This window comes from Capricornis sumatraensis, chromosome 19, assembly GCF_032405125.1.
Source record: "Capricornis sumatraensis isolate serow.1 chromosome 19, serow.2, whole genome shotgun sequence".
NCBI classification, from domain to species: Eukaryota; Metazoa; Chordata; class Mammalia; order Artiodactyla; family Bovidae; genus Capricornis; species Capricornis sumatraensis.
In genome coordinates, this window is record NC_091087.1 from 32,928,721 (window position 1) to 32,944,595 (window position 15,875).

The 15,875-nt window shown below is 47.2% G+C and overlaps 1 protein-coding gene across 1 annotated transcript; it reads left to right on the forward strand.

The window, feature by feature from the left end:
• The first annotated feature begins 5,024 nt into the window (after window positions 1–5,024).
• On the forward strand, window positions 5,025–14,722 carry MINAR1 (membrane integral NOTCH2 associated receptor 1). Its single transcript, XM_068990843.1, has 3 exons — window positions 5,025–7,325; window positions 9,274–9,528; window positions 14,525–14,722. The coding sequence occupies exons 1-3, from the start codon at window positions 5,025–5,027 to the stop codon at window positions 14,720–14,722; spliced, it is 2,754 nt and encodes a 917-aa protein (XP_068846944.1).
• The last annotated feature ends 1,153 nt before the right edge of the window (window positions 14,723–15,875 follow it).

Sequence of the window (15,875 nt, forward strand, 5' to 3'; positions counted from 1 at the left end):
GTCTCCGTGTGCACACACCTGTGGACCTTCCACGGCAGATTCGCTTAGCCCCCAGCGATCTCGGGCTGATATTTCCTCTTTGCTCTGTCATCACTAAGAGAAGCATCCAAGATCCAGCATTCAGCAAGTTTGGCTTCAGACCTGGCATTTCCTTCTCCCTCTGGCCTCATTTCCCTCATCCTTCTGCACAGGTGTCCGAGTGGTGATGCTGCACTCTCCAGGCTGCTGTGGACGTTCTGTGTGAAGCCCCGGCACATAGTAGGTGGTCTGGCTGAAGTACCCATCCTGCTCAGCATCCCCCCCACACCAGTTCACTTCTGTCCCTTGGCAGTGATGCTTTCCCTCCTCCTGGCACAAGACAGAGCCTACCTACTCTGCCCATAGCATCCTCAACCCAGGCTGTGGTCCATTTGGGCCCCAGGCAGCTCACATTCCCTCCCCTCTCTTCAGTTTCCTCATCTGCTAAATGGGAGCACTCTTCCCACACTGCAGAGCTGTTTTGTGACCTGAGGAGGTAGCTGCCAGGGACTGAGTGCTGCAGGCCGGATCCTATTGCACTGTCACTGAGCCCAGAAATTGTTTTTCCATTGGCCTCTCTTTTGCTCCTTATTCCTCTCTGGCATTCATTGGCACATTGTAGAAAATCTACATGGATTTCTCTGCAGTGATTAATCATCTTAAACACGCAGCAGGCATGTGTCCATTGGCACAGGGGCAGCTGCCTACCCTGCCAGCCATTCATAATCCCCTAAATTTCAGTCTTAATAGAAAACAACTCTGGTTTAGACAGATCCCACTTGTGTTGCCTTTATTCACTTCAGGAGATGCTGGGGCTTGATTTTCCAAGTTCTTATTTGACCTGTGATTAGTAGAATTTTCACCACATAAAGTAGAATAGAAAGTTGAGACAATCTCGCAGGAAAGTGGGGTCTTGGGTTTGGGCGAGGTCCATGGGGTTGGACTGCAAGTCCAGCTCTGAGGATCCTTGTTACTCCTGCTTGCTACTTGCAGGGCTCCGAACTTGTTTGCTGGTCTGTTAGAAACTTATAGTGAAAGAAGCCTCCTAAGATTGTTACAAAAATTCTAGAAATCTCTGAAATAATTCTAGAATTTCTGAAAGTGCTTTGTGTCCCCTGTATATAAAATCTGATGTGCCTGAGTTGTAATTGCTCTTCCCTCAGTATTTATATTCATTTGTCCCCTGCTCAGGTTTCTGTGCCTGTTTCCTTGAAGATTGAGCTTGGCAGGTTGTCCCCACCTGGAACAAACCAGAACATCCTGACACACAGCACTCCCATCAGACGAAGTGGGCAGATGGGGCAGGGAAGGAGAGCTGTGTGGGGAAATGGGGGTTTCCCTGTGACTTGCTCTGGGCAGGAGCAGAGCCTCTCAGGGCTCAACTGCCTTTTCCATACAAGAAAATCCAGGCCACTCATCTCTGCATGTCCCTGCAGACGTTCATGGAGAGAGGGTATAGATTCTCATTGGGAGCACTGCCTTCAGGATGGAGAGAGAACCCGTGGTCCAGAGCAGCTGAAAGTTAACCCCTAAAAAAGACACTGTTCTCCTAGAAAACAGGCTCTGTGTGTGTGTGTGCTCTCAGTTGTGTCCCACTCTTTGTGACCCCATGGACTGTAACCCATCAGGCTCCTCTGTCCATGGGATTTCCCAGGCAAGAATACTGGAGTGGGTTGCCATTTCCTTCTCCAGGGAATCTTCCTGGCCCAGGGACTGAATCCACGTCTCTTGCCCCTCCTGCACTGGCAGGCGGGTTCTTTATCACTAGCACCACTTGGGAAGCTCCATGCCTGTGTATGGGCCAGGTCAACTTGACAATCTATAAGTCAATCATCAAAATGCCTTTGCTAAGTAGTGACTGGCAAGGTTCTCATGTGTAATTTGATATTTCCTTATAAATCTCAGAAATTGGGTCCATATTTATCCATGAGAAGTTTACTTTCTCTTGTAATGCTTTGTTAAGCTTTTGGCTTGATGTTTTTCATTTTTCCATCCAAGTTTCATTAATGTAGATTTTTCTTTCCACTTCAAAATAAGATTAATTATTGTTTGTATGCATGTGTCCTAAATCGCTTCAGCCATGCCCGACTCTTTGCAACCCTATGGACTGTAGCTCTCCAGGCTCCTCTGTCCATGGGATTTTCCAGGCAAGAATACTGGGGTGGGTTGCCATGCCCTCCTACAGGGAATCTTCCCAACCCAGGGATCAAACCCGCATCTCTTAACATCTCCTGTGTTGATTTGGTGATGGCAAAAGATAATGTGTGGGTAGGAATTTTGGAAAAGAAGGAAAATTATGAAGAAAATATTAACATTACCTATAAAAAATAAGAACTGTCATTGAATGGGAAGGGATATGAGGGACTTTGGGGGCAATGGGAACATTCTAGATCTTATAGGGGTTTTGCTTTTAACACAGGCACACACATTTGTTACAACTTCAGCAAATACACACAAATTTTGTATACTTCATTGTATGTAAATCTTATTAATAAAAGAGAAACTGTAAACAATTATTGGACTTAGGTTAATTATAGGCACAGTGAAATCTTTAGGAGGAGGTGCACAGATGTTTGCAATTTGTTTTGAAGTGCATTTAAAAAAATAAGATGGCTTCATGAAGGGTAGATGGATAGATACGTGATAAAGCAAATATAGTAAAATGTTCATGGTGGAATCCAGATGGTGGTTATATGAGTGTTCACTGTAAAATTCTTTCAACTTTGCTGTATGTTTGAAAATTTGCATAATAAAATATTGAGAAACAAAGATGACTAATTCAGAATGAAAATCTATATTTGCAATCCAAAGGTAACAGCCATTAACATTTTAGTGTATATTATTTTCTTTCAGTTTCATTTCCAAAAAGATATAATTTTATATAATTAAGATCTTACTACAGATACAGATTCATTTTTACATTTTCACTCAGAATGTCATTCCTCAGTTTTCCTTTGTCATCAAAAGTCTCCAATGTGTAATTTTATAATTAAGATATAATTTACATAAGTAAAATTCACACGTTTTAGCCCACAGTTCTATGAGTTTTGACAAATGCAAAGAGACATGTAACCACCACTCCAATCAAGATGTGAAAGAGCTCCATCATCCAGAATGGAGTTTTGCCTACACCTTGCTTCACATCCAGTGTCTGGCAACCACGGATCTGTTTTTCAGAATATAACAAAAATGGAACCGTATAATAAGAGGGGCTTCCCTGGTGACTCAGTTGATAAAGAATCTGCCTGTAGTGAAGGAGATTCGATCTCCTTCAGGGTTCGATCCCTGAGTCAGGAAGATCCCCTGGAGAAGGAAATGGTAACCCGCTCCAGTATCCTTGCCTGGGAAATCCCATGGACAGAGGAGCCTGGCAGGCTACAGTCCGTGGATTCATAAGAGTGGACATGACTTAGCGACAAAATCACCACATGATAGGTAGCCTTTTGAGTCTGGCTTCTTTCATTCAAGCACCATACATTTCAGATTCATTCATGTCATTTACTACATGTACTGGTAATTTGTACCTTTTTATTAATGAGTAGTATTCCATTGTAAGGATATACATTAATGTAATTTATTTATTTTGTGGTTGCCCTGGGTCATTGTTGCTGTGCACAGGCTTTCTCTAGTTGCAATGAGCAGAGTCTATTCTGCATTGTGGTGCACTGGCTTCTCATGGCAGTAACTTCTCTTGTTGCAGAGCACAGTCTCAGGGCATGGGGGCTCACTAGTTGTGGTGTGGGGGCTTAGTTGCTCCACAGCATGTGAAATCTTTCCGGACCAGGGATCTAACCCATATCCTCTGCATTGATAGGAGGATTCTTATCCACTATACCACCAGGGAAGTCCTACATTAATGTAGTTTTAATGCTTGTAAGAAATCACTGTATATCATAGTGTACTTTAAGATGCTTACTCCTTGGAAGAAAAGCAGAGACGTTACTTTGCCAACAAAGGTCCATCTAGTCAAGGCTATGGTTTTTCCAGTGGTCACATATGTATGTGAGAGTTGAACTGCAAAGAAAGCTGAGTGCCGAAGAATTGATGCTTTTGAACTGTGGTGTTGGAGAAGACTCCTGAGAGTCCCTTGGACTGCAAGGAGATCCAACCAGTCCATTCTGAAGGAGATCAGCCCTGGGATTTCTTTGGAAGGAATGATGCTAAAGCTGAAACTCCAGTACTTTGGCCACCTCATGCGAAGAGTTGACTCATTGGAAAAGACTCTGATGCTGGGAGGGATTGGGAGCAGGAGGAGAAGGGGACCACAGAGGATGAAATGGCTGGATGGCATCACGGACTCGATGGATGTGAGTTTGAGTGAACTCTGGGAGTTGGTGATGGACAGGGAGGCCTGGCGTGCTGTGATTCATGGGGTCGCAAAGAGTTGGACACGACTGAGCGACTGAACTGAACTGAACTGAATATTCAGATATTTAAGATGTTTTATTTTTCATTATTATAATTACCATTGTAATGAGCATCTTTTTTATGATTGTAACTATTTAAAAGAATATTTTATTAGAGCATAGCTGATTTGCATTGTTGTGTTTCAGGTGTACAGCAAAGTGAATCAGTTGCACATGTACACAGTGAACATTTTAACGCAAAATTAAAGTCATCCTTAATTTCTTTAGGTAGATTTCCTTTAGTCATTCATAATGTATTTAGGTAGTTCCCCAGAAAGTTGAAAGCCCTTGCCCAGCATCTAAGTGCTAATTAATAGGTTAAGACGAAAATCTAGATTTCCCAGTTTCCAGGACCAGTGTTCCTTGGAATGGAATTACAATGTGGTATTTTACAAATATTTTTAAAGCATTTACAACATTTCTAAGCATTAAAAAGTCTTTCCTTGCATTTCTTTACGTGGTTCAGGACCAGCTTGACTTAAAACTCCACTGATGTTTCTAATCCTCTTTTCCCCTCCGTACTATTTTTCCATATTATCAGTCCTGCAGAACTGACTCGAAGTTTCCAGTGTCGCCAGCTAGCCTGTGAAATTCTAAGCCATGGAGACCAACCAGGAAACGTCCCTCTTCTTGGTGAAGATCTTGGAGGAATTAGACAGCAAGCAAAATACCGTCTCCTACCAGGACCTCTGCAAATCCCTATGCGCCCGCTTCGATCTGTCCCAGCTCGCGAAACTGAGAAGCGTGCTCTTCTATACAGCCTGTCTTGACCCCAACTTCCCAGCCACATTATTCAAAGACAAGATGAAATGTGCTGTAAACAACCAGCAGTCTAAGAAAATCATGGTGGCTGCGGACATCGTGACCATATTCAACCTGATCCAGATGAATGGGGGTGCCGCCAAGGAGAAGCTGCCTGGAGGCTGGCAGAAGATGCACAAGAAAGATGCCTCTTTTGACTCGTGCCGCTCAGACATGGAGATCTGCAGCGCGGCAGAGTGCGAGCCCCTCAACTGTGAGCTGAGTGACCGGCCTTTCAGCCGGGGCTACCCCACCCGTCAGTCATCCAAGTGCAGAAAGGTGGACTGCAAAGACTGTCCACAGTTCATTCCTGCCTCTGAACCTGACTTCCTCCTGGGGGTCAGCAAAGACGTGAAAAACCGGGCAGCTTCCCTGGACAGGCTGCAGGCTCTGGCCCCATACTCGGTGGCCAGCCCTCAGCCCTGCAAGATGCAGAGAACCTACTTCCCCATGAACCTCGAGAGTGAGTCCATGTCTGATCAGGACTCCCTGCCTCTCCCCCAGGGCATCAAGCAGACCTTCATCTCCAACGACGAGCCCTTTGTGGTCCAGTCCTGTGTCCAGAAAAGGAACATCTTCAAAGAGGACTTTCACAACCTGATGGCTGTGTCCCCCGGGTTGGCCAGCCCGGCCAACAAGGCCGAGAGTGAGCACAGGAAATCCCAGGGCCGCAAGGAGTCCCACAAGACGCCCTTCCCCCATCACAGCTTTGAGATGCCCTACAGCAGCCAGTACCTGAACCCCGAGTACTCCCCGGTTCCTGACAAGAGGCGGGCAAAGCACGAGAGCTTAGATGACCTTCAAGCCTCCACGTATTTTGGACCCACTCCAGTGATGGGGACCCAGGAGGCCCGGCGCTGTCCTGGCAAATCAGGCAAGCAGACCCCCTGGCCAGCTAAAAGCTGGAGCCTCAACACTGAAGAAGTTCCTGACTTTGAACGGTCCTTTTTCAACAGAAACCCCTCCGAGGAGAAGCTCCGTTATCCAAATTCCAGCAGTCAGACACCCAACTTCCCAACCCCGGACAGATGCCCCGCTTACCTGACACCACAGGATCAACAGCCCATCCTCCCAGTCGGCTACTCAGCAAAGCCCAATGGGCTCAAATCTAAAGAGATCCCATCTCCTGTAGACCTGGAGAAGCATGAACCAGTCAAAAAGTTTAAAGACAAGAGCATCAGCTGCACCAGTGGGCAGCTGAGCTCAGACACCAGCAGCGTGGGCACCCAGACTGACCTGCATGTGCTGGAGCCCAAAAAAGGCAAGGACCTGTGCACTCCCGGGCAGGGCAAGTACAGTGACCGGCATGCCGTGAAGCATTCCGACGATGACTCGGAGGTGGTCAGTGATGACATCAGCGACATCTTCCGGTTTCTTGATGACATGAGCATCAGCGGCTCGACGGGGGTCATGCAGTCATCCTGCTACAACAGCACGGGGTCCCTATCTCAGCTTCACAAGTCGGACTGTGACAGTTCGCCAGAGCACCACCTCACCAGAATCGCCAATGGGCTCCCCAGCGGCCAAGGGGAGAAGGGCAGCCGGCCAGAAAACAGCCACCACTCAGAAGAGGAGCTGAAGACCAGCGTGTGCAAGCTGGTGCTCAGGATCGGGGAGATTGAACGGAAGCTCGAGTCACTGTCGGGTGTGCGTGAGGAGATCTCCCAGGTCCTGGGCAAGCTCAATAAACTAGACCAGAAGATACAGCAGCCCGAGAAGGTGAGCGTGCAGATTGACCTCAATTCTCTGACCAGTGAGGCTCCATCTGACGAGAGCGCCTCGCCCCGGTTGTTCCGTGCCCACAAGGCTGCCCACGGGCCCAAGCTGGAGAACACAGCTGACTGGTGCTGCTCAGATGCCAGTGGGAGCAACAGTGAAAGCCTTCGTGTCCAGGCCTTAAAAAAAAGCCTCTTCACCAGGCCGTCTTCCAGGTCCCTGACAGAGGAGAACAGTGCCACAGAATCCAAGATTGCCAGCATCTCCAATTCACCCAGGGACTGGCGCACCATCACTTACTCCAACCGCATGGGCATCAGCGAGGAGGAGATCAAAGAGCGAGGTCCTGGTGACAGTAAAGACTGGCATCGGAAGTCTAAAGAGGTAATGCCCACTTAAGGTCATGTAACTGGGTGACAGCTTTGTTGTTTTTGTCATTGTTTAGTTGCTCAGTCGTGTCTGATTCTGTTTGGCTCCATGGACTGTAGCCTGCCAGGCTCTTCTGTCCATAGGATTCTCCAGACAAGAATACTGGAGTGGGTTGCCATCCCTTTCTCCAGGGAATCTTCCCAGCTCAGGGACTGAACCTGGGTCTCCGGCATTGCAGGTAGATTCTTTACCTCTATGCCACCAGGGAAGCCCCAACACTGGAAAAGATTGAAGACAAAAGGAGAATGGGGTGGCAGAGGATGAGATGGCTGGCTAGCCCCCAGAATTAAGGCCTCTTAATTCAAAAGCCTCTGAAAGCTTCCCAGGGGCTTCTTGCTGGTCTCTGATTTCCCTCCTTTAGTCATCTTTGTGCAGAGTAGATACCAGCTTTTATTTTTAAACTATCTTAGGTATACGTATGAACTGTTGCATTAGAACACAAGCAGCTCCTTGGTAGAAGCAGTGGGGGCAGGTGTGGGCAGTGGGTAACTTTCTAAGTCAGAAAAGCTTGCTTGTGTTATGTGCTCAGTTGTGTCCAACTCTTTGCAACCTTCTGGACTGTAGCCCACCAGGCTCCTCTGTCATGGGATTCTCCAGGCAAGAATATTGGACTGGGTACCTATTCCCTTCTCCAGGGAATCTTCCCAACCCAGGGATTGAACCCATATCTCTTACATCTCCTGCATTGGCAGGCAGGTTCTTTGCCACTGGCACCACCTGGAAAACCCCATAGTGTTTGTATCCATCCCTTTTATAAAACTTGGAGTGCCTTCTCCTTAGTGGTGTGACTTTGCCAAACGTGGCTTTGAAAAGTGATCAGGATAGTCCTCTGCCCTTCAGGAACTCACAGTCCAGTGGAGGAGACAGACAGACAGATGGACAGGCCATCATAGTTCAGTGGGACAGTGCTGGCTATGAGCTCCATACACAGTCTGAAGGGGTCTCATAGGTGGGCACTGACCTGGTCTTGGTGGGTCAGGGAGTGCTTCCTGGAGGAAGTGACATGTGTGCAGAGATCTGAGGGCCTGAAGTTAGAAGGTATCAGAAGACCTGTGTTATAACAGGGTTCATGGAGAGCAGAGCCCCAGGTTCATAACTAGGGACTGAGAGCATCAGTGATGCCAGCAGTGTCAGGCAGGTTCCTGCCTCCACAGTGTGGTCCAGACTGTTCCCTGTCTTGAAGGCTGAGCAGATGTTCCTGAAAACCAGTGGAGGCTCTCACCATGTCCTTTTTGACTTGGCTTCTTCCATCCAAAGAAGCAGGGTGTCATCCGTGGTTTCGGCCAGTTCCTTGGAGAAAATACCCATATCTCTTACTCCTCAGGACCAGGTGGAAATTGGTAATAGAAAGAGGGGGCAGGGACTTCCCTGGTTATCCACTGGTTAAGACTGTGCTTCCAATGCAAGTGGCATGGGTTTGATCCCTGGTTGGGAAGCTAAGATTTTGTCATACCACATAGTGTGGCAGAAATAAGAAAGAAGGAAGGAGAGAAAGAGGGGGCGGTACTATGCAGTGGTTAAGCAAGGCTTTTCTGAAGCCAGATGCTAAATTTAAATTCCAGCTCCCTGCCATTAGCAGCTGTGCTCCCTGGAGTAAATTACTGAGGCTTTCTGGTCTCCTTTTCCTGACCAGAATAATGTGTGTTAATAGTAGTAGCCATGGCGTGAAGATTAGATAAAATTGTCTCTTTCTGGCACAGAAATGTTGGGTCATATGAGTAGTATTAATGTCGTAAGCTTTTCCTAGTAAATATCCCCCAATACAGGCAATCCTTCTATTTGCTCATGAATAACTGCATTTTGCTACCTGGGCAGCACCTAGTGATGAAAAGCTGGGGTCTGCCCAGTGTGACATCTGACCACATCTGTGTGGCCTCCTGGACTTCTCTGTGCCCCTCTGCAGGCAGACAGGCAGTACGACATCCCCCCGCAGCACCGCCTGCCCAAGCAGCCCAAGGATGGCTTCCTGGTGGAGCAGGTGTTCAGCCCTCACCCCTACCCCGCCTCTCTCAAGGCCCACATGAAGAGCAACCCTCTGTACACGGACATGCGACTCACGGAGCTGGCAGAGGTGAAGCGGGGCCAGCCTTCCTGGACCATCGAGGAGTATGCACGCAATTCGGGTGACAAGGGCAAGCTGACAGCCCTGGACCTGCAGGTGAGCCTCTCTGCCCAGGGTGGGGTGAGGTAGGGGAAGCCTGGCCACACCCCAGTGGATGCAGAAATGGATGAAGGATGCCCTAGCCACTCACTCCCTCCCCTTCAGCTCCCTTGGTCCCCACCATGGGACACTGAACCTGAATACATTATAAGGCAGAGATGTGTAACCAGGGGATTGCTATGTTGCTTATTGGCTTGTAAACATTTAGCAACAGGAATGCTTCATTCGTGGATTGACCTTGGCCATCAATTTGCTAACATTGCGTTTAAGACTCCGTACCAAGAGCAGATTCTCATGCTTGCTCCTAAGACTTGAGCCCAACTGGTTAATGGAACACAAGCCTGATTTCTCCTTCCACATGTAGCCCGTGGGATAAGCATGTTGGTGGGAGCCAAGCTATGGATTATGTTTCCGTACGGAGCAGCCCCAGGTAAGCACCACCCCTGGAAACTCTGTGAATGCAGTTGTGGCTAGAGGGTGTGTTTGCTGTTCAACCACAGGCAGGGCTGGGTTTTGGCCACACTTGCATTTTGGTGGTTCCATCCACGCTGCGTCTCTCTGTGTGTCTGCATCATCTTGGGAGCAGGGAAGCACCTTGCCTTCACCTGCCGGTTAGATCTGTGGGCGGCGAGGTCATTGTCTTATTGCTGCCAGTCACGTACTTCCAGGTCCCTGAATGCCCCCACCACTTAAAGGGCAGCTGGGGAGATGCTGGTGGAGGCTGGTATGGCAAGGTATCCCTTGACATTGCCTCGCTGTGAAGCCAAGAGTCTGTAGGAAGGGCAGTAAGGTGGTGAGAAAAGGAATGTGTTTTCCCACAGTGCAGGTTCTCATCCAGGGTTCCTTTGCTGTGCAGCCTGGAACATTCACCTGTTTGAGCTGTGGTCCCCTCACCTGTTAACTGTCCATGATAATGTGTAACTTGTGGTGTTGTTGTGAGACATGAGAAGAATGTATTTAAAGTACCTGGCATTAATCAGGGACTGAAAAGGTATTTAGGCTGATGAAAGGATGCTGAAATCAATCAACTCTGTATGGTGTTTTTTAAAACAGTTTATTTATTTATTTTGGGTTGTGCTGGGTCCTTGTTGCTACACAAGCTTTTCTTCAGTTGTGGTGAGCGTGGGGTACTCTCTAGCTGTGGTGTGCAGGCTTCTCATTGTGGTGGCTTTTCTTGTGGAGCCTGAAGTCTAGGATATGCGGGCTTCAGTAGTTGAGATGCGTGGGCTTTAGAGCACAGGCTCAGTAGTTGGGGCACACGGGCTCAGTTGCTCTGCACATATGGGATCTTCCCGAACCAGGGATTGAACCCATGTCTCTTGCATTATCAGGTGGATTCTTTGCCACTGAGACACCAGGGAAGCCCCTGTGTGGTGCTTTTTTACCACAGTCTCATGCAACGTGCAGTGGCTTGCAGGCAGGAGTGATGACATTCATCTCAAGCAGGTAAATGAGGAAATTGAGGCCCAAGAAACTCAAGAATTTGCTGCAGGTCCAACAAGTCTGAATTCCTGTCAGACTCTCTAACAATAAGACTTCTGTTCTTTCAGCTTATGTTGCTTCATCACCATTTCATTTTTCTGGTGGTAAGAGTATAGAGGGGCTTCGTGTCACTAAAGTGACCACAATGACATTTGTTTATGTTGGTCCCTAACTGACAGCAGTTATGGGGAGGAGCATCTCTGGCCAAATCCTAAGAGTCAGGTGGGTGGTGCTATCAGGATGACCCTGGAGATATTGTGGCCCCTGTCCCCTCCTGCACCTTGTGTCCACATGCCTGCTGCTTATCACTTGACCCTTCAGGCCACGTCCTCTCCTGTCACCACCCTGCTGGCAAGCAGGCTGTATAGGATTCTTTTCTCCTGGAGGTGGTCCTAACACTTTGCCGTGGGTACCACATTGTGCTCTTTGAGTATCAGGATGCCACGAATCAGGGAAGACCTGGAGGTATGAATGACTCACCTGGAGGAATAATCAGTATCTCACCAGTATCATGGGGTGACCTTGACATGATCAGTTAACTGAATGAATCATAGATTGAGAAACATCTTTTTAATGTCTGGAAGGCTGAGTCTGAGAGAAGTGCTCTTACAGATATATGTGATTTTGAAGTGCCAATATTTATAAGCACTAACGGTGAAATTATGAAAAGTTGAAGATCTTTAGAGAGCTTCAGGTGACATTACTTTCAAAAGTAGAGGATAATATATCTAGTCTCACAAAATGTAAGACAGCAAGGAGTTTCATAGCCTTTTGAGGGTGTTTGCAGCAAAGTAGAATAGGTATCGGGAACTTGGTAAAGGCAGAAAGGCACCACCCTCCTTGTTTCCATCACTTTGCAGAGACCCAGATACTGTCTTAGGGCAGCCTCAGCATCTGGATCATCTTCTTTCTGTCTCTTGGCTTCGAGATATAAATTCACCAGCAATGGCACCTTGAGGATACAGCAAAGATACCGTTTCCATTTCCAGTGTTCAGCAGGTGTAATTGTCAATCAAAGATGCTCCCTGGGTCCCGTGAAACCTTGGCATCACCCCTCTGCTACTGGGTGTCATGAGAGCTTGCAGTTATTGAAAAAAACTAATTACAAATAGTTTATTTCACTGACTGAATCGCAGTACATAAAGCAAATCTACCCAGAAAAGGGCTTCCCGGTTGGTTCAATGATAAAGAATCTGCCTGCCAATGCAGGAGACATGGGTTCGATCCCTGGGTTGGGAATATCCTGTGAAAGAGGAAATGGCAACCCACTCCAGTATTCTTGCCTGGGAAATCCCATGGACAGAGGAGCCTGGCGGGCTACAGTCCGTGGGGTCACAAAAGAATGGGACATGACTTAGTGACTAAACAACAGCTGAATAGACTAGAACAAAGGTTGGCAAACTCTCCTCTAAAGGGCCAGAGAGAAACTACCTTAAGACCCAGCAGTCCTTACAATCTCCGTCATCACAACTGCTCGGTTCAGTTCAGTCTCTCAGTCGTGTCTGACTCTTTGCGACCCCATGGACTGCAGCACCCTAGGCTTCAACTGGTCAGCTCTGCCCATAATAGTCTTGAGCAACCATGGACAATTTGTGTTAAATAAATGACTGGACATGGTTGTGTTTTGATAAAACATTCTTTTTTGATGCTGAGATTTGAATTTCCTATGATTTTCACATATCCCTGACTTTCATTTTTCTTTTCTTTTTTTTTTTCAGTGATTAAAAAAATCTGAGGACCATTCTTAATTTGCACGCTGTACAGAGGCAGGTGTTGGGCTGAATTTAGCTCCTGGGCTGGCATCTGCTGGCCCCAGGACTAGAAGGCCATTAGTAGCAGGAGAGCAATAGAGATGCCAGAGGGGTTCACGGTGTGTGGACTGTCAGCATCCCATCAGGAAGCAGCTGGCAGACTCATGGAAGGATGGGAATGGGAGGAGGGGACTGTTGGCATCAGTGTAGGTGGGGTTTAAAGCCCAGCAAGCACCCAGGGACCAGCATGAGTGGGAGGCTGATGCTGCCCTTGGATCTGAAGGCCCAAAGATGGGAGCTATTTCTGAAACCCACCAGGACCCACAGCTGTGAAAGCAGGTGCCAGATAGAAATGTAGTCCATCAGAGAGGGATCCTGAGGACTGGTGCTCCACCAACTGAACTCACCAGTGTGTGTGTTATTCACTCAGTCGTGTCCGACTCTTTGTGGCCCCATGGACTGTAGCCCGCCAGGCTCCTCTGTCCATGGGGTTCTCCAGGCAAGAATACTGGAGTGGGTAGCCATTCCCTTCTCTGGGGATCTTCCCGGCCTAGGGATTGAACCCATGTCTCCTGCATTGGAGGCAGATTCTTTACCATCTGAGCCACCAGGGAACCCACCAGGGATGCATCCATATGGACCAAGATCTGGGTGGGGTGGGGGGGTGCAGAGCAAGGTGGAGAAGAACAGAGAACTGCTCTGGAAGGACAGGTGGAGAATAACTAACATGGGTGAGAAAATCATCAATATTCCAGTAACCTGGAACCACTGAGTTTTTTTTTTTTTTTAAGTTTTGGAAGCATTTGTTTTGTAATTCTCTCTCTCTCTGTGTACATAATTTGTAACACACCCCTCTTTATCAGCATTGACCAATCTGAGAACATCTTCAAAATGGATATTTTGCTTGTGTTTCAGAGATTTAGGAGACCTCAACTTGGAATCGCAACGTGTTGCCGCTTTTATGTGCTACTCACATTATTAAATGCTTGCTGTAAAATGAGAACACTGCTTTTCTTTATGAAAATAGATTATAGCCATCCACGGAGAACAGGATTCATGGGCAACACAGGTTAAATACAATATTTCTCTCGCAGACAATCGTTAATCTCAGGGAGACCAGGAGACAGAATGTCAGGGAGGGGCCTCCCACTGGGGATGCCACACCTGGCCTGGGGGTGGTCTGCCGCCGGTCTGTAGACCTGGCCTTTGAGCAGTGGCCTGACCTGCTTAGACAGATGTTTGAGATGGAAATATTTTATGTTTTGTTTGAGCTGCTTCTGTGGGAGTTGCCTTTGATTTTTCAGTAAAGGCTTTTTCTGAAGAACTGGAAAGTGAATCAGAGTAATAGAACAGCCTTTCTTCAAACAGCTCTGTTCTTAAGGACTGTAAGTGGAGAATATCTGTCAGTGACCCTCCCTGCTTCCCCGACAGTGAGGCCAGCCTGTTCTTGGCTGTGCACCCTTGAAGTGTAGACTCTCACTTGTCTCGGCCCTGTTTTGCTTGTCCCCAGAAAACCTCTGGGTTTTCCTGTGTCGAGACCATCATGACCTTTGTAGTAAGAGGGGGCAGGTGCAGTCTGGGGTGTGCAGGACCCCGAGTCCTTGGTGGTCCATCTCAGGAGGGGCTGGTGGGCAGCTTGGACACCGCTCTCAGTTGCAGACACCTTCAAGGTGCTTCAAGCACCAGTTGAGATGCTTCAAGGATGATGAACCTGTTTACAAATATTCACCATCTTTCTAACATCTTCTCTTCACTTTTAGACTCAAGAATCTTTAAATCCAAACAACTTAGAGTATTGGATGGAAGACATTTATACCCCGGGCTACGACTCATTGCTAAAACGGAAAGAAGCCGAATTCAGACGAGCCAAGGTCTGCAAGATAGCGGCTCTGATTGCTGCGGCTGCGTGCACAGTCATTCTGGTGATCGTCGTGCCCATCTGCACGATGAAATCATGAGCTGCTGGAGGCGATGTTGCCAATGGCTCGTGACCTCTGACATCTTTCTCTGTAGTCTAAAATCACGTGGCAGGTCAGGCACCACTTGTTGAAACAGAAATCGTGGAGGCTTTTCTGCAAATGGTGATGATGGTCTTCAGAAAATATTCATTCTAGAAAGATGTCTACCTACCTACTAGCTTTGACTTTATGACACAGATGAATTTTAAGAAGTGCAATATCTTTTCCTACTGAAAGAATGTAATGGATGACCAGTAGATACAAACTGAATTCCAGGCAAAAAAAAAGAAAAAAGAGGAAGATTAATTGGTTGGATTCTTTCCATTCATGGTGGAGAATATGCTATAGAGGAGATGGTTAATACATACTTCTTTAAAGGAAAGCTAAGAGAGAGCAAGGTGAGAAAGAAAAGCCTGGGTTCTCTCTTCCTTCATGTTCCTAGACCATTGCAGGTGAAGTAACAGGGTATGTTTCCATAGGGGGTTACTGTTTACTTCTCTGCTGACTGTAATCAAGGGCTACTGACTTTTCATACTTGCCCTTCAGTCATCATGATGCTCTTTGTTGCAGATCTTCATGGAAACATTCCGGACCTTCTTCCTGATGCCCAGGGTAGGAAGGTACTGGACTGCCAAGTCAGCCATGGCATGAAGTGACCTCTTTGCTTAATAGGCCGAGGTCTTCAGGCTAGGAGACCTTTCAGTGGCCACCCCAAGCCATGGGAGGGCTGCTCGCTAATGATGTATGCTCAACATCTGAAAGTCAAGGTATCCCAAAGGACCTCCCATTCTTGCCTTGGTGTGTGGGTCATCTCTTCCATCTTCTATCTCCTGGTAGTACGGATCCTCCACCTTTTACCATGAGTTGATTTTGGAACTTGTCCTTGTGCCTTGAGTAGAGACAATGGCAGAACTTTGACCTTCTAACTATAAACCGTGGTTGCTGTGCACCAATAATACCAGCCATTTCCAATGGCTTTAAAAAGATTTTGAAAGCTTGTCGATAATATGATAAAGGCTCTGAGGTGTTCTCAACTACTCCAGCACCTACTCCATAGTTTCAAATATTTGTCAGCAGTGCAAAAAAATAATGATCTATTTAACCATTTATCTATCTATCTATCTATCTATATGTCTATCTAAATACCTGATTT

What these genes read in the sequence shown, in the direction of transcription:
- MINAR1 (XM_068990843.1), top strand. Translation starts at nt 5,025, where the DNA reads ATGGAGACCAACCAGGAAACGTCCCTCTTCTTGGTGAAGATCTTGGAG. An exon ending in GGCATCGGAAGTCTAAAGAG is followed by an intron (nt 7,326 to 9,273) that starts GTAATGCCCACT and finishes GCCCCTCTGCAG; the next exon opens with GCAGACAGGCAGTACGACAT. An exon ending in TGACAGCCCTGGACCTGCAG is followed by an intron (nt 9,529 to 14,524) that starts GTGAGCCTCTCT and finishes CTTCACTTTTAG; the next exon opens with ACTCAAGAATCTTTAAATCC.